The sequence below is a fragment of the Pantherophis guttatus genome, chromosome 4 (genome assembly GCF_059756535.1).
Source record: "Pantherophis guttatus breed Tessera chromosome 4, ASM5975653v1, whole genome shotgun sequence".
NCBI classification, from domain to species: Eukaryota; Metazoa; Chordata; class Lepidosauria; order Squamata; family Colubridae; genus Pantherophis; species Pantherophis guttatus.
Window position 1 is genome coordinate 63,898,151 of NC_142066.1, and position 27,650 is coordinate 63,925,800.

The 27,650-nt window shown below is 37.4% G+C and overlaps 1 protein-coding gene across 4 annotated transcripts; it reads left to right on the forward strand.

The window, feature by feature from the left end:
- The first annotated feature begins 65 nt into the window (after positions 1–65).
- VSTM2A (V-set and transmembrane domain containing 2A) lies at positions 66–27,045 on the forward strand. 4 transcript variants are annotated; one of them, XM_034416321.2, is made up of 5 exons: positions 66–932; positions 2,992–3,143; positions 5,654–5,704; positions 13,724–14,051; positions 24,912–27,045. In XM_034416321.2, the coding sequence occupies exons 1-5, from the start codon at positions 857–859 to the stop codon at positions 24,998–25,000; spliced, it is 696 nt and encodes a 231-aa protein (XP_034272212.1). In that variant the 5' UTR covers positions 66–856; the 3' UTR covers positions 25,001–27,045. The 4 variants fall into 4 exon arrangements, with proteins under 4 accessions (XP_034272212.1, XP_060547753.1, XP_034272211.1 ...); XM_060691770.2 differs by having other exon boundaries at positions 72–932; positions 2,992–3,158; positions 24,651–27,045; XM_034416320.3 differs by having other exon boundaries at positions 75–932; positions 2,992–3,158; positions 24,789–27,045.
- Positions 27,046–27,650: the final 605 nt, after the last annotated feature.

Here is a 27,650-nt window from a genome sequence, read left to right on the forward strand (position 1 = left end):
CAATATGAAAGATATAACACAAAAGCAGCAGAAGAAAATACAGTTGGCTCTTTAATTATATCCCCTCTGGAGTGCATGCAGAAGACAGGGAGAGAGAGGGAGAGAGAAAAAGAATTGAAACAGATTCATCAATGAAACCGCCGCATTGAACCTTCAGTCTAGGATGGGAGGGATGCAGAAAATTCCCCCATCAATGCAATCAATGTTTCTGCCCTCTGCAATGATGCCCCATTATATGCTTCGTCCTCAGCACCATAGACAGCAAGGAGGGGGGAGACACAGAGAGACAAGAGACAGACAGACAGAGACAGCGCTAGCAAGAAGCCAGTGTTAAAGGCATCAGCACAGCTGTTCCAACACAGAGAGGCAAAAAAGGGGAAAAGTTGAAGTGTGAGGAGCAACACCAGGCTCTCATCTCCCTCCCTATTTTTCCAAGCTGGCACAGTGTTTAGAGAGGGCGCTCATCATGCAGTGTTTAGCAGCAGGGGCTTATTGAACTGCCAAATCGCAGCAACGAAAGGTACTCTGAAGAATCTGTTTTCAAATCCAAGGAAGGCTCGATTTTCAAATCCAAGGAAGGCTGGATCTGGACATCTGGCATCTGAGCAATTAGTCTCTCTCTGTTTGTTTGTTTGTTTGTCTGTCTCTCTTTTCCTCTCCTTCTTTTTACCAAATCCTTCTGAAGCTGGTCTTCTCCTTTCCAGTTTTTCCAGGAGAACACTGGCAGTGTTACAGCTGGGGCTCTGGTGTCCAATCTCATTTTAAAATTTTCTTTGCCCTTCCTTTTCTTGCGAGATTGTGTGGCTCTCTGGCATTACCCTGATGTGACTTCCTGACCCCCTCTCGCTTTGGAATCATGGGCATCTTTTGGCCTTCTGTTGGATTCCATGTTTTCACAGTATTGTACATCCAGCAAGGACTTTCTTCTCAAGGTAAGAGCTACCATTTGTCAAGACTGGAATAGAGGGGATCTGGTAGAGAGAAAAAGAATGGGGGGGGGCTATTGAAGTAAGCGCTCCTTGTATTTCCTTGTTTAAATCTTATTTTAAAAAACCATTAAAAAGGGGGGAATATGTTCACCAGAAGTGAGTACAATATAAATATGTGCATTCAGTTTCCAGACACAAATGTAGCACAGAAATCTTATATATGTATTGCTTTTTATATCTGAGCAGTGCTTTCATTTAAAGAGAGATGGTTGGTTTGTTTTCGAAACAAAGAGGTTATATAGTATATGTAATTTTCCAAACCTTCTGTTCAGAATTCAGGATCCTGGAGCATGTGGAAAAGTGAATTTGTTTTTCTGCTTTAAATAGTATAGTCTTTTTAAAACATCAATCTCTCCTCTGTCCCCTCCCTCTCTTCTGTTTTCCCCTATAATCCTATGTTCATGTTCTCAAACCTTGGTTTCTGTCTGTATTTCTACAAAGACCACTCCGTTTTCTGGCCCAAACCACTCTGACAAAGGCACCATCTGCATTCCAAGTAGCCCCTGCTCTGCAGAACCCACCCAGTTGTTTGAGACTTAAAGGCTGCAGTGTAGTTTTCAGCACCATGGAGAGAAATCCTATTAGGGTATTCCTCCAAATACTGTACAGACAATTGGAAATGCCGTTAGCAATTTTTGGCTTGTTTATTTGTTACACTTTAGACAGGAGTGACGGAATAGTATCCAGCAGGAATATGATTAATTTTTTTAACAACCAACGAGTTTCTATGCTAGTGAATGATTGAGAAGGAGATTTTCTTTTCAAAGGGGAGACAGAGGGGGAGAGGGAGAAGGGGGGAGGGAGGGAGAGAGAGGGGAGAGGGAGAGGGAGAAGGAGAGGGAGAGGGAGAGGGAGAGAGAGAGAGATCCCTGAAAAAGATACCTGTGGCTGTTTGCAATTTAACTATTTTAAAAAGTGAAGAGCAATCAAGAATTTTCTCCAATGACACAGCAATGAGCAATGAATATAATCTAGCACATATGTGTAAGTTATTATGGAAGACTTTTCAACATGTCCACTGTGAATCTGTAATATCACAGAACTGAAGTGGTCAAACTGGTGCTTACTGTCTGAAAACTGAAAGCAAGATGTGTGGTGGCTTAATTGAACAGATTAGTTCCCCAATATTCCTGTGGGAATATAAAGGGCCTATGCCGATTTTTCTCTGAAATATGTATTAAGAAACATGTTCTTTATTTTCTGTTTTTCAAAGAGATAGCCATACTGGAGTACTGGGACTGAACTAATGAAGTGAAGTATTTCGAGTGTTTGGATCTTCTGAACTAAATTATTATCTACTTTTTATTTAGTGTGGTATTTCAAACAAAATTGAGACTGACATTAAGTAGGATCTAACCACAGGAATTTTTATAACAAATAAATGCCTTAACACACTTTTTAAATCTTGTTTTTAAAAATAGAAAAGAAGGAATCATACTATTCTGATAATTACTTAATACTTAATAGGTAAATATATGAAAAAGAAACATTTGGATTGCCTGATACATTTCACTAATCCCTAAGGAAAAATATTGAAATACTGCCTTCCATACAATATTTGTGTTTCATTATATGTGATTGTGCAAATATTTCTATAGTTAGTTTTTCCATTCACCCATGGATAGCACTGGTTCTTAGACAAATATAGAAGAAGAAAAATAAAAGTGATCATTAATACTTCAAAGGAGGGCATGGAATAAAAAAGACATGAACATTAGTACAAGAAGAAGAAGAAATAAAATTGGGAAAGACAGTACTGCAATCCTAAGTGTACTTAGTTGGGTTTAAGTCCTATTCAATCAATTAATCAGATACATGCACATGTATCTGAGTGCATGATCACTTATAAATATGATCTGGTGAATGCAGTGCAATTTATTCCCATGTACATCTGTAAAAGACCATATTCCAAAAAAGAGAAATCAAGGAAATGACTAGAAAAGGGAAGTATAGACAGAAAAAGAGAGAAAGAATCCTAATGAGACCTGCTTTTCTTTTCCAGCCAAATTTACTGAATTCCCTCAGAATGTCACAGCCACTGAGGGGCAGAATGTGGAGATGTCCTGTGCATTCCAGAGTGGCTCTGCCTCAGTGTACCTGGAAATCCAGTGGTGGTTTCTGAGGGCAACTGAGGACCAAGAAGCTGGAGCTGAGGTGATGGATGCTCAGGTACCAGCTCACAACCTAAGCGTTCCCTAAGCAGCTAGAAAGTAGAGATTCGGGGAACAGACCTGGTTTTTTCCAGAAATGTAATATACTCACTTACTAGGAGAAGTAAAAAAAATCTCCGAGCAAGAGATAACCCCAAGGAATAGAATCCTGGCTTTTTATTTCATGGCTAACAGGCTTTGAAAAACCTGTTATTTCTAAACACGAGTAAAAGGTGTAGACTCTTAAAGGAGTTAAATTTGACCAATGCAAAGCATATAATTTTAGAAAGAACTTAATAGATCCCATGTCAGTTTTATTCCTTATGTTGAGACAGAGTAGAAAATACATGTTTGCATCTTTCAGATTCTATATACTCATCTCTGCAATGTCTTTGTTATGTCCAGACAGTTTCATAATTCATTAATATTATCAAAGTAAGAGGTATCTAATCAAATTATCTAGCTAACTACAGGTAGTCCTTGACTTATGATCACAACTGAGCCCAAAATTTCAATTGCTAAGTGAGACATTTTTAAAATGAGTTTTGCCCCATTTTATGACCTTTATTGCCACAGTTGTAATGTGAATCACTGCAGTTGATAAGTTAGTACCTTGGTTGTTAAGTGAATCCGACTTGCCCATTGACTCTGCTTGTCAAAAGATTGCAAAAGGATCACATGATCATGGGGATGCTACAAAGGTCGTAACTGAAAAATGGTCATGTCACTTTTTTCAGTGTCATTGTAACTTTGAACAGTCACTAAATGGACCGTTATAAGTCGAGGACTACCTGTATAGCAATGAGGAATGGCTTTCTCTATCAGTAGTGAGTTGAACATGGTTGTCTTCCTCAAACAAAAAAAAAGCCCTTGATTTTTAGATAAATTATATTAATACTTCAAAAGAGGACATAGTACAGAAGTTTCTTGGATGAAAAGCAAAACATCTTAAAGGAAAAACAAAGAAAATCCAGTTGCCTTTTGATAAAGCACCTTTGTGACAACCATGATCTGGATGACTGAGAATCTCCACAGACATTTAACTATTCATTACAATCCTCTTAAATTAAAATTTTAGTCTAGAATTAATGATGGTCAGTGACATTCAAGCATGTTATAAATTATTCCATAAAATTCATTTTATATACAGGATATTATCTGAACTTTTAAAATATTCCTGTGGATTCCAGATTAGATCCAGAGTATATTGGATCCTTTCAAACTATTTCCAGACGAATCTGTTCAGCCTCAGGATTCAATATATTTTTTTTTATTATTTTAAGTGGTAATGGTGGGGAATGGATTAAGATTATAGATCTGTTTCATATTATGGTAAACTAAAATATACTTTACACTGAATACTTATTATTACTTATTCATCGATCAGCAATGTGCAGAATCAGTTCTGTATCTCACATGCTCACTGATAAATTCACAACAATACAATAAACTTATTTTCTCCTTCTCTCTGAATTGTTCATAAAAGTAATTCCAGTGGAATAAACATGTCAGCTCACAGCATATGCCTGATAATTATAGACAGTGCTTGGCTCCAACCAGGTCATTCTTTGGATCTATCTCCCCAGGGACAAATCTTTGCCATGTATTTCAGAGTTTTTGTTTTGCTTTGTTTTGTTTATTGCCTAATCTGCAGGTCTAGTTTAAAAATATTGGTAAACTAGATTGGTCACAATAATAGCACTGAAAAGAAAAAATGGAAGAACCTTCATGAGGATATAAATTAAGCTACTGCAGGATGAAGGCCTCTTCACTGAAGTTTATGGACCATGATCTCTTATGGTGGACCAGTGTGGCTTAATTAACCAGTGTAGTTATTTAAGAGAATATGGACATGAATGAGTTCTGCTAGTCCCTGGGATGAGGTAAGGACATTCTTTGAAGCAACATTCTTTTATTCAAGTGAGTTGATACTCTAATGTCCATAGTAGCCAACCAGATGACTCTGGGATGCTCACAAGCAGCAGGTGTGGTGTGAAAGACACTTTCCTGTTATTGCCAATTACCATCAGATATTTAATAGTAGACTATCTCTACTTTGCTGTAACTACTAGAGTAACAGCAAAGTAACCCCCTAACTATTTAACCCCCTAACTATGAAATGGCAAACACATTCATAACAATGCTTAGAATAAGAGCCATTATCACATTTTGCAACAAGTAGGCAAAGCAGGTGTAGGAAATAGGTGAAACATATATATGTTATACTGAACCACAGCAGATTCTCACTATGATTTCATATGGATACAGTGCAGTCACTTTGTGTACCATATGTCTAGTTATATAAGCAATGACTCAATCTCACAATAAGGTACAGATTAGCAGCATTTTAGCACACTTGAAAGCCTGTAAATACAGTAATTGTTAGATGTTCTTGCTTTACAGTCCTATATATTGCAATTTGGAGTGATTTGAAATGAGAAGTGATGGAATTTATTTTTTACATAAGAAACTTTTTACCTTCTATATGTAAAACAGTTATTCATTTTCCAACAGGTGGAGCTATCACCAGAGAGAGACTTGGATAATGATGGAACAAAGATAAGTGTAAGTGTATAACAAAATATAGAGTAATGTTTCCTTTTAAAGGACTTTCTACTTGCTTTATTCTCTTTAATTAATAACCATACCAAAAACCCATCAGTCTTGGACTAATTAATGCCTTTCTATGTCTTTGGAATAAAAATCACAGAAACCATAGATAAATTGCATTTTCCTGAAAAAGACAATATGTCTCATAACTATTTTCTTTGGGAATTAATTTACTGCTGATATTTCCATGTTGATATATTGGTAGTAAAGTTGTCACTGCTATCCTCCTAAAGGGAAATTTTGAAGGTGCCTTCATAGCTGAAGCATTTTCTAAAGGAATGCCAAGGAATACACTAGCGCAGTTTCCATAAGAAAATGATCACAGTATCTCAAGGAATTCTGTGTATTTCTCAATCTGCAGGTAATACTGATACAGTTTCCTAGTCAATCTATCTTGAGCATGCTTTTTATCAGCACTGAAGATTTTCCTGACAGGTGAACCCCTATACTGCTTATATATTTCTAGGTTTTGCAACAGGTGCACATAATTGAAGTAAATTATTTGTGTTGTATGACATGCCAGTAACAGAGCTGTCTTCAGACCCTGTTTTTGAGGTCTTCTCCATTTTAATTTAATTTTTTTAATGAGAAGGGATTCATTCTGTGAGCATTCATCTGAAATGTGTTTTGGAGACTATATAAATGCTACATAACTATCCAAGTGATAACAAAATAACATTTCAGAGTTGGACAGCCTCTAAATCTCGTAAGTAAAGTAAGTAAATAAGTCAGTAAGTAAAGGAAGTATGTAAATGTCTATTAATGTCATGGACAAGATTCTTAGAATAGTATTTTTGCATATTCTGAAAAGAGCAAAGAGATACCTAGAGTGCTGCTGGAGGAGGACAAAGGATGATACTGACTGGACATAACTTAGAGCAACTATTAAGGGCTACTTCATGGTAGTAAGAGTGGAAAAACAGCAGTATTTTTCTGCTCTTGTTGTATCCTCAGAGTGCTGCCCTGTTTCTGGTCACCTGTTCCCGCCTAGATCAGGGGGACTTGGTGATCTTTTGCAGGACTGGACCGAGGTGTTTGTACAGCACCTAATGAACAAAGTTGCTCAGATCCATTTCCATTGGACCCCATGCATGGAGATAGTCCATGTCTAGCCTGTTATCTGGGAACAGTTTCATCCAATTGGCTCTGATGAAGTGGACAGGGCTCATGATGCTGTCAGTGCCACGATCTGTTAGTTAGATCCAGAGGTGGTATTCAGCAGGTTCTGACAGTTCTGAAGAAATGTTCGGAAAATGTTGAGTAGTTTGGAGAACCGGTAAATACCACTTCTGACTGGCCCTGCCACCATCTATTCTCTGCCTCCTGAGTCCCAGCTGATCAGGAGGAAATGGGGATTTTGCAGTAACCTTCCATTGCCATGCCCACCAAGCCATGCCCACCAAGCCACACCATGCCACGCCACGCCACGCCACGCCCACAGAACTGGTAGTAAAACATTTTGAATGCCACCACTGGTTAGATCCCTAACTAACTGTCCTAGATAGTGAAAGACTCCAGAATGGGGATTAGCAGGTGGGTCCAGGCCAGTGGTGGGTTTCTATCAGTTCGCCCAGGTTTGGGCGAACTGGTAGTAGCAGCGGAGGGAGGATTCAGCCACCTACCCGGATGTCATCATGGATGCTCTGTGCATGCGCAGAAGCACCGCACGCACTCGCACAGTTCCGAACCGGTAGTGAAGGCAAGTGGAACCCACTACTGGTCCAGGCAGTAATTAATATATCACTAGAGAGGGGACATTTCTGCATGCTTTTAAGCAAGACTTAGTTTGCTTCTCCTTAAAAAAAACACAACTGGATCCCACCTGCCAGGACAATTTTCATCAAGTTTCCAACCTCCAATTCTTAGGGAAAGTTGTGGAAAAGATGGTGGCCTGATAGCTGCAAAAGATGCTAGATGAAACAGATTATCTAGATCCTTTTCAGACATGAGTCAGGCCTGATTATGGGATGGAAATGGCACTGGTCGTGCTTGTCAATGGTCTCTGGAGAGAGCGAGATGGGTGTAAGGCAGCCATCCTTGCTCTCCTTAATTCTTAGTGGCTTAGTGGCTTTCAATACCGTCAACCACAATCAACCATTTTTTTGGGCTGGCTCCAGGGGATGGGGATAGGGGGCACAGTTCATGCTGGTTCGGGTTCTTTCTCTGTGATGTAGGAGGGGAGTGAAAGGGTCAGCCCTTGGCTGCTATTTTGTTGTGTACCACAGGGCTTGATACTATCTCCACTCCATTTCAACATCTATATGAAACCACTGGGTGAGATCCTTCATCACCATGGGTTGAGGTATATATTGTATGATGATGACACCCAATTCTATATTTCTACTGTAGGTGACCCATGTGATGCTGTGAACATCCTTTTGCAGTGCCTGGAGGCTGGATGGGGGACAACAGGCTGAATTTGTTAATAATGTTGCATAGAATTTTGTATAAACATCTGCTCTACTCACATCATACAAATTGATCGGAAAATTGAATTATGTATATTTACATAATTAAAGACATTAGATATAGGCATATTTTTTGAGAAATGTTTCATGAAACTTCAGTATAAAACAAAATCTAAACTTTAGCCATTCACACATATAATCAATGTCATAACATTCCTGTCTCTTAGGCACTTTAAATTACTCAGTTAATGTAAATCTAAGGCTGAGATAGTTAGAAAGTTACTAAGAGACAAATGCTTCCAAGCATGTTGTGCCTACACTGGCATGAGCTCATCACTCCTATTTGACATGAAAAGCCTATGAAAAGCACATATTTAAAACTGAATAGTAAATAAATGACTGAAAAGTCAGCCAGTTGTTGAAGAGCTGACTTCAGGGATGAAATGCTCCCGGTTCGGACAGGATCGCCCGATCCGGTAGCGATGGAGGTGAGTGATTTGGAGAACTGGTAGCAAAAATCCTTGCCCCCACCTTCCATGCCCAGCTGAGCCGCACAATCATCAGAGGCTTTTTTTTTTTACTTTTAAAAGCATTTTTTTCTACAATTCTTCGGCCGAAAAAATGCTTTTAAAAGTAAAAAAAAAAGCCTCTGATGATTGCGCAACTCAGCTGGGATCGTCAAAAGCTTTTAAAAGAAAAAAAACCTCTGCTGATCAGGCAACTCAGCTTGGATTGTCAGAGGCATTTAAAAGAAAAAAGCCTCTGCCAATCAGGCAACTCAGCTGGGATCTCAGAGCCTTTTGAAAGCATTTTTCGCTGAAGAGGTTGTAGAAAAAATGGTTTTAAAAGTAAAAAAAAAAAAAATTGGCCACGCCCACCCAGTCACATTACCCCCCCACACACACACACACACCAAGCCATGCCCACAGAATCGGTAGTAACACATTTTAGATTTCACCACTGTCTGACTTCAACGAACAAAAACAAAAGTACTCAATGAAACTACATCTGCATGAAGGGAAGCCTATAATGGGATACTTATGTCTTGGGCCCAGTGTTCTTCAACATATTCATAAATACCATAATTAGATGAAGGGATAGAAGGAGAGCTCATCAAATTTCAGAGATACCAAACTGGGATGAATTGCAAGCACCTTGAAAGATTCTCTCAGGATTCAGAAGGAACTTGACAGACTTGAACATTGGGTCCTATCAAACAAAATACAGTTCAGCAATGAGAAAAGTAAGGTCCTGCATTTAGGCAGGAAAAACAAATGCACAGGTATAGAATAGGTGACATCTGGCTCATTAGTAGTAACTGTGAGAGGGGTCTAGATATCCTAGTGGACCACCACTTAAATAGAAGCCAGCAGTGTGCTGCAACTGCCAAAAAACCCAATACAGTCCTGGATGCATCAACAGAGGCGTAGCATCAAAATCATGAGAAATGATAATATGCTTTATACTTTAACGAACTTCTACCCACTGCTTTTCATCCTGCCCTCAGGTACTTTGGAAAATAAGTCTATCCCATCTTCTCTGTGACAGCCCTTCAAATACCAGCTAACTTGTCACCCCAACACTTCTTTCTGTTAGGCTAACCATACCTAGCTGTTCATCATATAGTTTAGCCTCGGGGGTGGGTTCTATTTACCTTTACTACCAGAGTTATGGCTGCTCCATTGTTGGAGGTTATCATGAAAAGATTGGACAGCCATTTGTCCAGGATGGTATAAGGTCTGCTGCCTTCGGCAGGGATTGGACTAGAAGATTGCCAACATCCCTTCCAGACCTGGAATCTGCAATTTTATTACTCCAATATGGAAAATTGAAAAACTAGAGCACAATTGTTTATTAGATGTATTTTCTGAAAATATGATCTATTAAAGACATACAGTTATGTCTTTTAGTTTTGCTTGCAGCATTAGTTTTTATTATTATTATTTCAGGCAAAAACAATTTTAAAATACCCCATCTCTGAATTTGACTGTGCTATTCTCTATTTATAAAATGAAGTGCATGAGAGAGGATAAAAGGAGCAAAACTACCTGGGAAGAATTTGAACCCAGAGTTCTCACAGGGTTAGCATGTTCACTTACTTATTTGTTGTGATGTGTGGATGAGTCCATGTTGGTGAATTAATCCTTGAAGGAGAGTGTGTATTTGTCTTGTTTCTGAATATTTTCATATTTGCCAGGAGTTAAAGAATGAGTTCAGTGCCTAGGTCCATGATGATGAACCTATGGCATGCATGCCAGAGGTGGCACACAGAGCCCTCTCTGCTGGCACGAGCACCATCACCCCAGATCAGATCTCCATGGTATTTCTTTCGTGAGCTTCTGTTTCCCTGCAAAAGACGAAACAGAAGCTCATGAAAGAAAAAGACCTTACCTCTTGTCGCGCTGCCAGTGTTGGGATACTCTACCTCCTGCCGGCCAGCTGGTCTTTGGGTTTCTGCTATGCATGCATGCAAGCACACATTTGCACATGTCTATGCCTGTGCATGTCCCTGCATTTCCATGCATGTGCCTGTCCATGAATGCACGTGTTCGCACACGCACCTTTCAGTTTGGGCATGCGCATATACAAAGTTTGGGCACTCGGTGTCTAAAAGGTTCGCCATCACTGACTTAGGTAATTATAGTTCTATATTTCTATCAAGGTCACCTTCTTTACTTCTTTAGGAATCAACAGGATCCCTCCCCTCCCCTGTTCTGAGTAAAGGTGCCTTTTGCAATTGATTGATTGATGGCTGATTTATCAATGGCAATGATAGCAATAGCAATAGCACTTATATACCATTTCACAGTACTTTACAGCCCTCTCTAAGCAGTTTACAGAATCAGCATATTGCCCCTAACAATCTGGGTCCTCATTTTACTGACCTCAGAAGGATGGAATGCTGAATTAATCCTGAGATGGTGAGATTCGAACTGCCTGTAATCAGCAATCAGCAGAATTAGCCTGCAATACTGTACTCTAACCAGTGCACCAACATGGCTCTCTGATCGCTACCATGATGATCAAGTAGTGCTCCCATTGTTTTAAAATTGCACCCAAAGTGCCTATGAATATTGGTAGCAATTTTCTTTCTTTTGCCACAGTCATTCTATTTCTATTTGCAGGTCTTTATATACCATTATTTTCTCCAGTTCTTTATCTTCTATTCTGCTACCCTCAAGTACTGCCATTTCTATTTACCCAGATGTTTGTTTTTCTTACCAATAATTGTTAAATCTGAGGTATTATGTGGCAGATGCCTGAATCCCAGAATATTTTAGCTCCCTCATTTTCTATTACTTGCTCTATTTTATGGTCCCACTAGTTTTTTCTTGCAGGCAAATGAAATTTCTTGCAGATCTTCCAATGCACAGATGTTGCTACTTTGTCCTGTTGTTGTTTATATGTCTGAGTGTCTTCTTGCAACAGTTAACTAACTAATCCACTGTTTCTTCAGCTTCTTTGAAGAGGTGGCACTTGCTGTCTGTTGCTGTCTTCTCAATTCTGGCTTTGGATACATTTGTTCTTAAGGCTTGGTCTTCTGAAGTCATAATAAAGCTCCTCAATCTCTTTCCTCAACTTTTCTACTCTTAGCCATTGCTAGGTCTTATTATTATCTTGCTTTCTATTTTCTTCAACGTAATGCTTTGTCTCCCCCATGCCTCTTTTCTGTTCTTCATTTGGTCTTTTTTGTAGACCAGTTTTTTCTATCCAGTACTCAGTAGGTGTGGTACATTAACTTCAGTGCATCTTCAGATGCACTGCTATTCTTCAGATATTGTTCCAATATCCTTTTCTTCTTCTTCAACTGTTTGATGTACTTGCAATGTTCAATGCTCACCCATTTTCCTTGGTAAGTAGGGTGAGTCAACATTGTTTCAAGGATGAAGGGCATGATTCATTGTCATCATTTTTCTAGTCTTCCTATCCACAGCTTTTACTATCATTTAATTCCAGTCCACTATTCCAGCTGTTTATCTGATTAATGGAGTCCTCAATTCAATTTCTTCAATTTAAAGAAAAATGACACAATAAAAGGTGTTTTTAGTATATCACTATTCGTATTTTTGAAATCTAAGTTCAGGAGGGATTAATGTTGTGAGAAGTAAAGCTTCTCATAAACAGGTTGAGAAAACAGATTGCAATGAAATAAGGGGTATCTGGGCAAGTATGATATACCCCAAATACATTCCAGCAAGACTAGATCAATAACATTTGATTTATTACCTCAGAGTTTTTGGCAATAAAGTAGAAGTGAGTGGCATAGACTCCTTATTCAGCAAATTGCAAAAAGTAAAAGCCAGAAAAGAAATGGCATAATTTAAAAAAGAGATTCATATCTCACAAAATTATTGGGATTTAGTTTTCAATAAAAAGGCATTGTCTTGGACACTAGCTTCCCTTGCAATCATTGTAAATTGATAATTAAGTAACCTCAGTAATTTAAGTAAATTTAAAGTTTATTGGATTAGATTGGTATTAAAAACCCATTAATTGTAACAAATATTGTGTGTAGTTAGTAAAAGTAAGAATTTAAAACAAAGAAACAGCTAGCTGGATTCAGATCAGCTCTGTTTAAACTGAAATAGATCGTGTTACATTTCTCTCTTAAAATGGAGGGTTTTAAGTGTGAATTAAGAGAAATAAAATATTCCTTCAAAGGAATGTTGTGCCTAGTAGACATTAGAATGATCTTGACCCACCCATTCTCCCTCCGTCTCCTCCCCTCCCCCTGGGCTGCTGTGAGAATGTAAAGGAAAGAGAAAAAATATTTAAGCTGCTTGGGAAAAGGAAGCTTAAGCAGCTTATTTAATTTAAAATCTTTAAATGCCAGAGGCTTGTATGGTCCATTTTCCAATCTGCAGTAGCCCATAAAATAATATATATATATTATTGATTTCTTCAATAATATATTCACCAGCACCTTTTATCAATTGGGTGTGATTGGTCTAAATCTGTAGCCATGGTTAGCTATTGAGGAATTCCCATGGTGGTTCTGGGCCACTCTGCATTCTATTTAAAACCTTAGCTCCTATCCTGATAACATGCCTAATCCTTACAAAGTGCCTCGTATGCACTTTACTTGCCTTTCATGAGCACCATTTTCTTCTTAGCTAAGTCACCGTCTTTTAGAACCTCTGCTCTGTCCTAACAATGCAGGGATAACACTACTGTCATAGCTGTGTAGCAAAATATATACGAAACATCTAAAAGATTGGGAAAGTCATATATCAAATTTAAATATTATGATACTGTTAAAATGGTTCATTTATTTGCTCTAAAATTATTTTTAATATAAATCCAGCTGTTTGATAGAATTATCCTTAACACTTTACAAAAGGTGGCGAACAGTAGGGTATCATAAACAAATATGCAAACATAACAAGCCAGATATGCAATAACCTGGCAACCATTACTAGGTAAAAGTAATGGAGGCTTTTCCCCCCTCTCTTGGTTCTAGTTGATCTGGGACACTGTTAACTGGACATAAGTGCATGAAAGGAAGACATGGAGAGGTATCTACTAATAGCAATAACATTTAGACATGTTTCTGGCATTTTTACAGACAGTGAAAGTACAGGGGAATGATATTTCCCACAAGCTACAGATCTCCAAAGTCAGGAGAAAGGATGAAGGATTGTATGAGTGCAGAGTGATGGATGCCAATTTTGGAGAACTTCAAGAATACAAAGCCCAAGCTTATCTCAAAGTGAATGCAAACAGCCACTCCCGAAGAATGCAGGCTTTTGAAGCTTCTCCAATGTGGCTGCAGGATAAACCTCGCAAGAATATCACAGCTGCCATCTCTAACAACATCCATAATTCTGCTAGTCAAAGTCCCACCTCTAATCCTCCAGTAGATGCCAAAATCCCTAAGCAAAGCCCACAATCAGGTATGAGCAACCATTTTGAACATTTTAAGCATGTGATTAGCATGTAATTGAAACTCAAAGCAATGCTATTATTAGAGAAAAATGATGCTGTTATTTTATATCCTGCATAGAATTAGAAAACATTTTATACAAAAATCTTGATATGCTTAATCCTTATGACCATGCAAAACAAAAATAAAAGCCTCATTTGGCTTTTTAAAGTAAAATTACATAATACAGGTACAACTGACCTGTTATTCTGCATGTCAGTTGTAGCCCATGGTAGGACATTAGAAGTTTGATACATTTTGTTTTTCATATAATGGCATCCTTGTGGGGCGTGGCAGGGACAGAATAACATAAACACCATTGTGATGTTTCAATACAAGTGCCAACCCATTATATAAGGATCAAGAAATTGTCATCACATCACAATGCTACTTTTGTTCAGTCTAACTAATATAATAAACTTCTGCAAAGACCCATGTTTGTATACCTTCTTAGATTACAGAAACAGAGCAAAGAGTAGACGGGGTACATCAAACAAATGACAATTAGTACACTTGAATGGCTTAAACAAAAGAAATCAAAATTATGGTAAAAATATAAAAGCCCAAACTGAAACAAGAGGGATTACATCCAAAGGTCCCTTAGAATATTCCTGTAATTTTATTAGTATTTTTAATGTGGGAAGGACTGTTTGGTCTCTGTCATTCTATTATTTTTATATAGGAAACTATTCATTTTGAGTTTTGTCAGGATGAGTCCTTCTAGTGTGCTTGATTATCTTGCTTTAAAAGACTCAAGCAGGAAATAAATGAAGGTTTGGCAGCTGTATTTGGATTGGTGGGTCACAAGTCCTGAGTTCTTCTTAAATATTTCTTTATATCACTATGTAATCTAGAATTAAAATTGCTCAAGCTTTATAATAAAGAAATACAATAGAGAGGAAATACAAAATAGTCTATAAAATGTTTACATTTTGATATGGGGTGTGTGTGTGTGTGTGTGTGTGTGTGTGTGTGTGTGTGTGTGTGTCAGGGGTGCGCGGCCGCATTCTGGAACTTGCCATGATCAAAGCTATGAAATGGTGAAAAATTTAAGCAGATTTTCAAATTTTCATCTTTGTAGGGAGAAAAACATAATCAAACATTGTACTGAAATGTGATCCTAGGAAGTAGAAGGCTGGAGGATCTAACACAGAAACTCCCTCCATTACCTTCCCACCCCCACTCCTGCTTAGAGTTCCTATGTTTATAATTCCTGCCAGTACCATCCCCAAACAGATAGTATTTCTGTCTCTATTATTCTGGGACTTTGGGATTCCAATGAGTTAATATTCAAGTTGTTGGAGAAATGGATAGAACTCAGTCCTTTCTCTAGTCTTGTCCTCAGAATCTTCCTCTGACAACTCCTTGAGTTCTACCTTCAAATGTTTTCTTTAAAAAAAAAGAATAATTTACATTTTCTTCTTCCGAGAGAATGACAGAGATATTTCTCATGTTTATGTGACCAACAATCTCTCTTTCTTGTATGAAATATCAATTCTATATCTATACCTATTTAGTGAGTAGATTAGCACTTGTGAATGTCAGATCATCCTGTCAGTTACACCATATTCAAAATCAAATTGAATTTTGTTGCTCAGGATTTGCTTGATAATTTTTTTCTAAATATGTGCATAGTATTTGTTATTAATAATTTATGATAAAATATGAACACAAGCCTTTATTTTTAATTTAATTTAATTAATTAAATTTATATGCTGCCCCTCTCTGAAGACTCAGGGCAGCTCACAATACATTTTTAAAAATAATTATTTAATTATTAATAATTTAAAACAATTCTAATATTTTTAACTGAAAGTATTAGTTGTACAGCTAATCCCAGGTATCCATTTTTCAAAATATATTTGAGATGAGATTTTTTAATAAGCCAATAGTTCATTCTAATAACAATGTTCCACATTTTGTTCAAAAATTCAAATTAGTTTTTCTTTAGTAACTTTTATTGTTCTTCATTTGGTTATTTGACTTCAACAGAGAAATAAAGCTGAGTAAACCTTACTAAGATTTTGCTATAGCATACAAGTGGCCTGCAGAATAGATGGCAGTTGCTAACAAATACCAGATAAAGTAGTTTTTGGATTAAACTTCGGTTTTATTAATGCAAGTTTCTACTACATTAGATACATAATGGTGATGCTTCTGTTAAAAGCAAACTCAAAAGAAAAAGAAAAATTTTAAGTACAGCAGAATTCTATTAATGTGAATTATTTTCAGAAGCAGTATGGAAAAAGTGAAGCTGAAGATTTCACCAAAAATAGCACTGGAGAAATCCGTCAAATGAGGGAGAAAAGAGTGCTTAAGCCATGAGACAATAGAAATGCTAAGTATGATTGGCAACTAATCAGGCTCTTTAAATTCTCGTGCTGATAAGGGCATTCTGCTCCTGCAATTAGAAAAGGAAGCAGTCAGGAAAGTGGGAGAAGAGTGGATATAATTAAGCTATTAAAAGAAACTCACATTTCTGCAAATAATATGAAGATTACATAAAACCTGTATTTTAATATCTCTGCTTCTCATAAAACGGTACATTCTTGATCTCTCAGACACAGAATTAATGCAAAGATCAGTTTTTGGATTGCCAGCACAGCTATAGCTATATAGTTCCTTTCTAAAACAAGTAATCCTTACATGGATTAATATGACACTGGTTACAGGGATTTCTTAGGGCAAATATAGTCATTTTTCTCTTAAATGTCTATTTCCTTTGGCCATGCTACTGCTAAAACCCATTTATAGGTTATCCTTGATTTACAACACTTCATTTAATGACTGTTCAAAGTTACAATGGCACTAAAAAAAGTGAATTATGACTGTTTTTCACACTTACAACCGTTGCAGCATTCCCATGGTCACATGATCAAAATTCAGATGTTTGGCAATGGACTCATATCTTTAATATTTGCAATACCCTACGGTCATGTAATTCTCTTTTGTGATCTTCTGACGAAGTCTCTCATCAGTCACATAGACCCTCCTCCTTTTTCCCTTTTGTGGTCTCTCTCAATCCCTCCTATAATTAATTCAGACTTCATTTCAATTGAAGTTTCTTAAAAACTATTACAACATTCCATAGAACATAGAATCATAAGACTGAAAGGAACCTTGGAGGTCTATTAGTCCAATTGTGCCCCCAATTCAATAGGCTAGATACACCTAGCTCCCTCAAAGATTAATCATACAATTTAGTCTCCAACCCTTCGTCATCTTTGTTGCTCTTCTCTGCACACTTTTTAAGGTCTCAACATCTTTTTTGAATCATGGGGACTGGAATAAACTAAAACCATGGGGTCATGTAGAGATTAATATAGCATCATTATAATGACAGTTTTTTTATAGAATCAGTGTAAATTCACGATAGCATTTCAAGCAATATTCATATTAACTTTCAACTTTAGCTTTGGAAACAGATCTAAACAATCTATTTTTAAAAGTTTTCACATTTTCCTAACTATGTACGTATGTATATATACCTCCACTAGCCTCTCCCTTGTGAATATCACAAACTTGTTCCAATTTATAAAACTTCACAATAATTTATAAATACCTACAGCTTGCAGATTTTCTGATTATATATGCTGCAATCTGAAATACATTTTTGAAAACCAAGTGATGAACTAATTTAATGAGCAGCTGTGGCTCATCATTTTTCCTTCTCATATCCTGCTTGTTTATAGAAGATCCACAATGATTTTTATTGTCTTTAGTATTCCGCTTCGATTCTTTATTTGTTTTGCATTTAGTAGGTAGGAAATTTTGGGATAACTTGTTGCTATTTTGTGTAAATTTAAAAAACTGTATATGGGACAGTTGAAGTTACGCATTTAAAGTTGTATCTATGGTGTTTAAACAATATTTTGCTGATAACAGAAGAATAACAGAGTTGAAAAGGACCTTGGCGGTGTTGTAATCCAACCCCTGCTCAAGCAGGAAACCCTACATCATTTCAGAGAAATCCCTTCTTTATAACATCCAGTGTTGAAGCATCCACATTTCTGGAGGCAAGTTGGAAACCTCTGATTAATTGTTCTAACTGTCAAGAAGTTTGTCCTTAGTTGTAAGTTAGTTTCTCTCCTTGATTAATTTCAATCCATTGCTTCTTGTCCTGCCTTCTGGTGCTTTTGGAAATAGCCCTCTTCTTTGGGGCAGCCCCTCAAATATTCGAACACTGCTATCATGTCATCCCAAGTCCTTTTTTTTAATAACTAAACATGCCAATTCCTGCATCTGTTCTTTGTATATTTTAGCCTCCAGCACCCTAATCAGTTAATTATTAAAAAATGGGACCTAAAAGTGCAGAAGGATATGGAATTACACTAAGTACTTACACTATTTATTCTATATGAACAAGTCAAGGAAACAATAGGTCCACTAATGGGAGCAAATGGCAAGAACGTGACAGGTGGCAGGGAAAAAGCAACTTAATTCCTTCTTTGCATCTGTTTTTATACAAAAGGAAGAAATAGCCCAACCTATCAAAAGCACCACAGTGGGAGGCAGATCAGGTACACAAGTCAAAAACAGGCAAGCAATAGTAAGATAATATCTATCTACTCTGAACGAGTACAAATGAACTGGATCAGATGATTTGCATCCCAGGATTCTGAAGAAGCTAACTAATGTTACTTTTGAACCACTGAATGTAATCTTTCAAAGCTCCTAAAGCACAGGAGATGTATCAGAGGACTGGAAAAGAGCTGATGTGATACCAGTGTACAAAAAGGGGTATAATGGATCCAGAAAATTATAGACCATTCAGCTTGACATCAAAACCAGAGAAAATCCTGGAAAAGATAATAAACTGAAAGATTAGTGAACACCTAGAAATGAACAAGGTGATTACTAGAAGCCAAGATAGGTTTGTTATGAACAGATCATGCCAGACAAACTTTATATCCTTCTTTGACAAAGTGACCAAATTAGTGGATTAGCAAAATGCTGCAGCCAATTTGCCATGACCATCTCATCATGGCCAACTTGCTTTAGTCATCTTTCCATGGCCAACTTGCTGCGATTATCTTGCTGCTGCTAACTCACCATGCGACAACTTGCTGTGGCCTACACTCTACGGAAGAACTCACCATGAACAATTCCACATAGGATAACTCAATGCAATAAATATTATCTGCCACTGTTTCATCAACATTATTTCCACTGAGAAAGATGGAAACAATATAGAAGAAACAGTGGCATATAACATTTATAAGTTGTAAGATAACATTGAGTTATCTCACATGGATTGTCTCACAACAAGATGTCCTATAGTTAGATGGCCATTGGAAGATGGCCATGGTGAATTGGCTGTGGTGAGTTTTCCTAGATCCATTATGGGCACAGTATACTAGAACTTCAATAATAATCACTATCAGTCAATTGCAAAAGGCAGCTTTATTTGGAAGTATCATCACAGGGTTGTTTACATCCTATGACGATATCTATAATACCATCAAACATGTACATCTCAGGTCCTTGGAAAGGATTAAATAGATAGATAAAGATGCCAAATCCAATATGAACATCTGGATGACAAACCATATTGATAATCTGGACTCCCAGTGAGGCACTACCTTCACATGGTGGTGGGGCTTATATGCTCGGAAGAAGATGAGAGCTGTGCCAGAGGTTCACCCATACTGGACAGATCTAATCAGAGCAGTAAAGACAAAGATTTGTCTTTCCCATTAAAAAAATATAGTAAAATGTAAATTGCAGAAATCTATACTGGCTCAGTCATTGCCCAGTTAACAAGGACCACACTAAATGCTGGCATTCCTGGACATCTGCTGAGCAACCAGGGCTAGCAACTACAGAACTACTGGAAGAAAAGGTGTTTACCCATCACAAATATACAGTCAGTTTACATCTTGTTATGATATTTAACACTATCGAACAGCCAAATCTGCCTATTCCAGGTCCTTGGAATGAATACAATAAGTAAACAAAAAGGCCAATCCAGTCTGAACATCTGGCTGACTATGTAATCATACCAATAAAATGAGGAAGTAAAATAATAAAAGGAATAAATAATACTATAGCCACACTCTAGGGATTGATATACATACACAGTAGACAGAACTTCAAGAATTCAGTGTTCAGCGGAGTGATAGCACAAGGGAAAAATCTGTCCCTATGTCTAATTGTCTTGGCATGCAATACCCTATAGTGCAGGGTTGTCAAACTTGATTTCATTGAGGGCCGGGGTTGTGTTTGACCATGGGGGCCGGGATGGCCATGGGCAGGGTGGGCATGGCCAGCTTGATGTCACTCATTTGTCTTTGGTGGCCCAAGCACTCTGTCAGTGAAAACAGGCTTCTGAGCTCTGTTTTCCACTGCGACGGCCTTGTACCGTCCTCTGCCAGTGAGAACGGAGCTTGGGGGCACACATTTTTGCTGGCAGAGGCACCACAAGCCAGTCCTTTGCTGTTTCTAGGGCAGCCCACAGGACAGATCTAAGATCCCCGCAGGCTGGATCTGGCCTCTGGACCTTGAGTTTGACTCTCTGTGTTGTTTATCATTATTTTAGGTAGAAAAATCTCATTATTCAGGTTAAATTGCCATGTTGGCACTTTGCGATTAATAAGTGGGTTTTGGGTTGCAGTTTGGGCACTTGGTCTCTAAAAGGTTTGCCATCACTTCCCTATAGCATCATCTTGAGGGAAGAAGTTGAAACAGTTTATGTCCAGGATGTGAGCCGTCTATAGATACTTTCACAGCCCTCTTTCTGGCTTGTGCATCATACAGGTCCTCAATGGAAGACAGGCTGGTTGCAATTATTTTTTCTGCAGTCCTAACTTCAGTCTGTTGAAATCTGTGTCTGTCTTATTTGATTGCTGTATAATTGCCAAACCAGGCAATTATAGAAGTGAAAATGACAGATTCAATAATTCCTTTGTAGAACTGTATCTTCAGGTCCTTGGGCAGTCTGAGCTTTCTGAGTTGGCATAGGAAAAGCATTCTTTATTGTGCTTTTTTGATGGTATATTGTGTTAGGAGTCCCTTTTAAGTTCTGAGATATTATAGAACCTAGAAACTTGAAGGTCTCTACTGTTGATACTGTGTTGTCCAGTATTGTAAGAGGTGGTAGAATAGGAGGGCTTCTCATAAAATCTACTATCATATCTATAGTTATGAGTGTGTTCAGTTCAAGATTGTTCTGGCTGCACTACAGGGCCAGTTGTTCAACTTCCCATCTATATGCAGATTCATCGTCATCTTGAATGTAGACCAATCACTGTTGTATCATCTGCAAACTTCAGTACTTTAACAGATGAATCCCTTGAGATGCAGTCGTTGGTATATAGAGAAAAGAGTAATGGAGAGATCACACAGCCCTGGGGGCATCTGTGTTGATTGTACAGGTGTCTGATGTGATTTTGCCTAGCTTCACCTGCTGCTTCCTATCTGTTAGAAAGTTTATGATCTAGTTACAACTGTGGTCAGGCACAGCTAGCTGAGTGAGTTTAGTTACAAAAATATCTGGAATGATAATATTGAATACCGAGCTGAAATCTACAAAATGAACCCTTGCATAGGTCCTTGGAGAATCAAAATGTTGTAAGATATAGTGCAATGCTATAATAATGGCATCATCTGCCAATCTATTTGCTCAGTAGGCAAATTGCAAGGGTTCTAACAATGGATCCGTGATGGTTTTCAGGTGGGCCAGCACTATACTTTCAAGGGTTTTCATAATTACAGATGACAGAGCAACTGGTCTGTGGTCATTCAGCTCCTTAATGGAATATTTCTTAGGCATTGGGGTAATAGTAGAGCATTTGAAGCAAGAAGGAACATCACATCTCTAGTGATTTATTAAAAATGCAAGTAAAGATGGGGCCAATTGATCAGCACAAAGTTTCAGGTAAGAAGGAGTTATCTTATCTGGGCCTGATGCTTTTCCAGACTTTTGTCTGTGAAATAGACCTCGCACAAGAGACCTTGCCTCCTAAGTCCAAGACTTCACTGATTTTATTGTTGGTTTTATTATTTTAAGCTTTTGTCTATAAACAGGTACACGGTGACATACAGTGATCAGAGTGTCCCACAGCTGTTCATATTAAAGACCGATAAGCATTTTTTAATGTTGTGTAGCAGTGGTCTAAATATTCTAGTAAGACAGTTGACATGCTGTATGTATCTTGGTAACTTCCTACCAATACGAACGTAGCAGTTCATCTATTTGAGCAAAGATTAGTTAAATGCAGAAGTGTGTGGGAGATTTGCTTACTCCATGTTCCTGAGCCTTTATAATATGCCTCCTCTCTTGCCTCTCTTCCTCCTTCTTTTGTTCTTCTGCTTCATTGTTTCTGCTGGGCCGAAAGAGATAATTGCCATTCCCTCAGTAAGAATTTCCTCCGCGTTTGAAAAGAAGGGAGGAATAGTCCCAGATAGATGTTTGTTATTTAAAATCCATTGTTTGATATTAAAAAGTTCAATTCTTGAGTATGAAATTCTCAGAGTCACAGAAAATAATAGAAAACTTCAAAATTATAAGAGAGCATTTCACCAAGGCTGCCATCAGTGGCACCATCTTGAAGCGAAGATAAACTTTCTGACAGTGAAACATTTAATCAGTGGAATCACTTGCCTTCCAGAGTTGTAGCTCCTCCTTCATTGGTGGTTTTCAAAAATAGACTGGACAATCATTTAACTGGCATGATGTAAGGTTCTCCTGCCTTGAGCAGAGCTTTGGACTAGAAGACCTTAAAGGTTCCTTTCAGTCTATGATTCTATGTTCTGTGCAGTCCTTGCACTTGATTTTACAGATCTTGCAGTGCTTCTGAGTACTTGAAACATCTTCATATTTTTAGGTTAGCTGAACTTGAGAGAACACTCTTGGCAGATTGTATTTCAGAGTGTGGAGAGGACCTACTGTCAGGTGTGCCTCTGTTAAAAACCCAAGAAAGAAAACCTCCCAACTCCATGTTTGTAGAGAAGAGGTACTTTTACTGAGTTTGGAATGATTTATTTATTTATTTTAAATTTATATAACGCCCTTCTCCCTGAGGACTCAGGGCGGTGTACAGCCAGAATTAAAAAACATAAAATACAAATATTAAAAAAAATGATAGCAATGATAGCAATGAAGGAAAAGCAAGATCTGAGCCAAAAGGCGTGAAAGTTACATATTGAAAGTTTCTCCAAATCCCAGGGACCCAGGCTGAATGTCCAATCCCCATCCCATATGGTGTCATGTGGAGCACATCTTCAGGTGTTTTCATCCATCTGGTATTCCAGGATGGTTGACCTTGACTGGGTATAAACAACTCCATTCAGCTGCACAGTAGATCATGAGAGCATCCCTCCCTTTTTGTTCACAGGCCCTTTTCACTCCACTCACTTCCCCACCCAAATGCCAATCTTCCCCCCCTCCCCGATACACTATTACAGCCAATAGCAAGCGAGTATCAAAGAGGCTGACACCTACAGTGCTTATTCTTAATACAGCACAGTATTAAGAATAAGATAAGGGACATATTATTATATTTTGTCTCCATCTATTTTGCTCATGTGATTAACTTCTATGATGATATATAAAATATAGATCATAGAACATCAGCCCCATTCCTTAGCAAAACAAAACATGTCACTTCATACACTTCAGGTCTATTATTCTATGTAATTTACCTTTCAGAATATCTTATATTCAAAGCACAAAAAATCTTCTGCAAATGTGCATGACTGAATAATACTGATTAACCCTTAGAGCTTGGGAATACTTTTGCAACAATCAGGTCTCAGACATTCTTTCAGAAAGAGAATGATCCTGGTCCTATTTGAGTTAGGAATGTATTCTCATTGTTTTTATTATGTCTGATGACATATTTGTTTAGTCTGTGGTTGATCATATCTCACCAATCTGCCATAACTTCATATGCACATATGTGCAACATTACACAGGCCTATTTTTGTAGTCTAAGGCTGGTAGTGAGCTCAGAAAGTTCACTGAATCCCTATGTTCCACAAAGAATTTCTCCATCTCTGATTTGGAGCTAACAGGTTAGACCATTTTGCCCAAGGTTATCCTCTCTAAATATCTTTAGATATTTTTTGATCTTATTATGCAGATTTTTTAAAAAAATTATGTCAAGGCATGGACAGTTTTCTTCAGGATTTCAAAGATTAACAAGTTCCCCCTCTATAAAAAAAAATAAGGTGTCACCTAATCTGCAATAGGCTTATAAATATTTGTGAACAGAGATACCTTTAAACATACTCTTAAAAATCTCAATACACTACTCTTTTAAAAAAATAGACATTTTAATTCTGGATTGCAGAACTGGTCTACCACCAAACTAAAGACAGCCTGCTGCCCATAGATGTTGAGCCCTGATGGTTTGAATTATCCTCTGTTCATAGCTTGCTTTGAGGCATAAAATTCACTTTGCAAAGTTATTATTGGGATTTGGGAATAAAGAACAATTTGAGAATGTATTCATAATGCTCTTTTTCCATATGACTAGATTATATCGTTAGGGGGAAACATACAAAGCAAAACTTACAAAGCAAAGCACCTTGTGGGACTGAAATCCTTTGTATGTGTTGTTATTTGCAGTGCATGCCAAGAAAGTCATGGGCGCAAGAGCCAAGCTGACGAACTAATTAAATATATGAATGTATATGTTTAAACAGCCTTATAAAGGAGCATTGGAAATCTGCAAGATGAGCGAATATCTTATAACTTCTTCCGCAGGTGCGAGGATAGCTACAAGCCATGGACTTTCTGTCCTGCTTCTTGTTTGTGGCTTTGTGAAGGGTGCTTTGCTTTGATCTAAAAAGTGCTGACTTTTTCCAATATCACTTTCTCTTCTTAAAGCAAAGAGAAAATCGCCTGTAAAATCTACGGAGCGGACAGCAAAGCTGACCCTAACTTCCAACCACCACCCTACACCCAATGTACTCTAATTCGCTACACAATGGAGCACCTTCTTCAGGAAATGCATACAAAATTAATAAATAAAACATTATACTTTTTTAAAAAGAGAGAGAGAGAGAGAAGAGACTAATATCAAGTTTCTTCCCTTCTTTTGAATCTATTTTTTCCCCTTTTTTCTCTCTTTTTCTTTTTTCTTTTTCCTTTTTAAGGGGAATTGGCACACTGTAAAAAATATTGTTTAATGTGGCAATGTACATTTTTCTGTACTTTTTCTTTTCTTGACTCAAACAAATGAAAGTACTGAATTCCCCTGATTCTTCAGCTGTTATTTATATTTTATTTTTATTTATTTTTTCATTTTTTGATATTATCAAACTGGATATGATTCTTATCCCAGAAAGAGATAACTCTAAGCAGAAAGATAATGAACTCAACTTCCCTCCTACTACATCTGAACATGTAGCCTCTCTAGCTCTCCAGATGCCAACTCTACTCGGATGGCAGCGGAGGGAAACTTCTTTGTCCTTTGGAAGAACTTCTTTCCTGGATGGCAAATCTTGTCATAAATCCAATGCAGCTAATAAGTACAAAAAAATCTATAATGATGGAACATGTGCAAGAAAGTGTCAGAGCCTTTATTGGGCTTTCTTAGTTGATTTCTTCCTCTCATGACTATTGCTTTCTTTACTGTTTGATGGTGGCAGTTACTAGCCTGGCCAACCCCTATGGGGTACTTAAAGGTTTCTATAAATACATATATGTGTGTGTTCTCTATTTTGGTGGGTTTTCTTTAATTTTGCAACTTCTGTATCTGCAAACTTTAACTTACATTCTGTAAACTGCTTTTGTATGTGATACAACCTCAAATAGATGTTCCTTGGAACATTTTACAAGCCAGTTTTGAATATTATCTCAATGTGGTGCCACCAACTTGACATCTTTTTTCTTTCACCAAAGCATTCGTTGTAAGTTATAATTCAGTGCTATGTGGCATTTTGTAATTTGTGCAATCACTTTCCACTGGCCTGAGTCCTTGCTGATGGCAATGCTGCTAACTCTGTAAAAATGCACATTAAATTTGTTATGGTCTCTAATAGGAAATATATGAGTTGCCCAGACATGGTGGAATTATTTCTGTAATTTTATGAATTACAAATACTCTGCAAAGAAAAAAAAATGAAAGGAAGGAGGAAAAGAAGAGAGACATAAAAAAATGCACATTCGTCTCTGGTTGGATAAGTTTAATTTTAATTTAATTTAATTTAATTTAATTTTGTTATTAATAAAAAGAAGAACTTGGTATACTGACAACTAAATTTTCTCAAAATATAGGAAGTAGTCTCATTTATGAGGCTACACAGAATTATTATATTCTAATTGACATGTACCGTATTTGATGTTATAATGAGACAGCCTATATGAGAATGACATTTCATTGTGAAATCAGTTTTTTTAAAAGATATCCAAGTCTTTATACTTCTTAACTAAATGAGTGCCAACAGAATGTGTAATGACTGTACATTAAATGAACCTTTACTTCTGTTAAAGGGATATATCAACCAATAAGCCTCAAGGGAAAATAACAATTATTCATAATGAGCTGTTCTTCTCTTGCCATAAATACAGAGAGAAATTTTTTCTACTGTACTGACTAGCCTTTTTTGAGTCTGAATCTCTGATCCAATCCACATGTATAGATTTAATTTTCACCTTACATCAAAAATATTTGATATGATAATTTAGTTGTAGTGCTGGGGATTATTTGGTAGCAATTCCCTTTTCTCCATGCAGAACTATATGTTACCTTGGGACCTTTTGGAAGAAAAGTGGATTTGCCAACAGTAACTTCACTTTGTGTCACCACAATGGCAGCACATGAGAGATGGCCAGAGATCCAGGAGCCTTAATGTTCCAAAATTAGGGCTTAAGAAAAGTTTTATGATTTCTTGGTTTTATCATTCTTTTGTGAGAGAAGCTATTCCTTAAGAATCAGGTAAAAGCAAAGCATTAGATGTGAGTAATAGTAGAAAATCCTATACCCATAACATATATATATATAACATAAAAAAATAAATCCATAATGCACGTGTCTGGCAGCATAATTATCAGCATAATTATTTCAGGCTCACAAGTAATGGCTATCTTTCTTTTTATACTTTTTGCTGCCAGTTGATTCCTTCATCTAATTTCTCCCATTTGACACACAGTTCTATAAACTTAAACAAAGAGAATTGGGCTTGTCCTGAGCCTGGAGGGTTTAGAAGAAAGGGGCTTCCCTTCCTCCCTCCCTCCCTCCCTCCCTCCTTCTCTCTCTCTCTCTCTCTCTCTCTCTCTCTTTCTTTCCTCTCCTACCTTAAAATCATCATTTCCTATACCTCAGAGAGCACATATAAGATTGCCAGACAATAACAGCATTCCAGGACAATAGGTGTTCTTTTTAATTATCTCTTCTTCACCCTACAAGGGTAGATATTAATTTTATAAAATAATATAGTTAAGAAGTGAGATCCTTTCGCCTGACTTTCACTGAATATTTGGAAAATACTAGTTCCATTTTAGGGCTTGGTATTGGGTACAGTAATGGCATTGGACAATCAATAAGTCAGACTTGCCCCTGTCAGGTCCCTAAGGAAAGAAAGATCCTTGACTCCATTTTGGTGAACTGATGCGTTCTTTTAC

What these genes read in the sequence shown, in the direction of transcription:
- VSTM2A (XM_034416319.2), top strand. Translation starts at nt 857, where the DNA reads ATGGGCATCTTTTGGCCTTCTGTTGGATTCCATGTTTTCACAGTATTG. An exon ending in CTGAGGTGATGGATGCTCAG is followed by an intron (nt 3,159 to 5,653) that starts GTACCAGCTCAC and finishes ATTTTCCAACAG; the next exon opens with GTGGAGCTATCACCAGAGAG. An exon ending in TAAGCAAAGCCCACAATCAG is followed by an intron (nt 14,052 to 24,911) that starts GTATGAGCAACC and finishes CTCTTCTTAAAG; the next exon opens with CAAAGAGAAAATCGCCTGTA.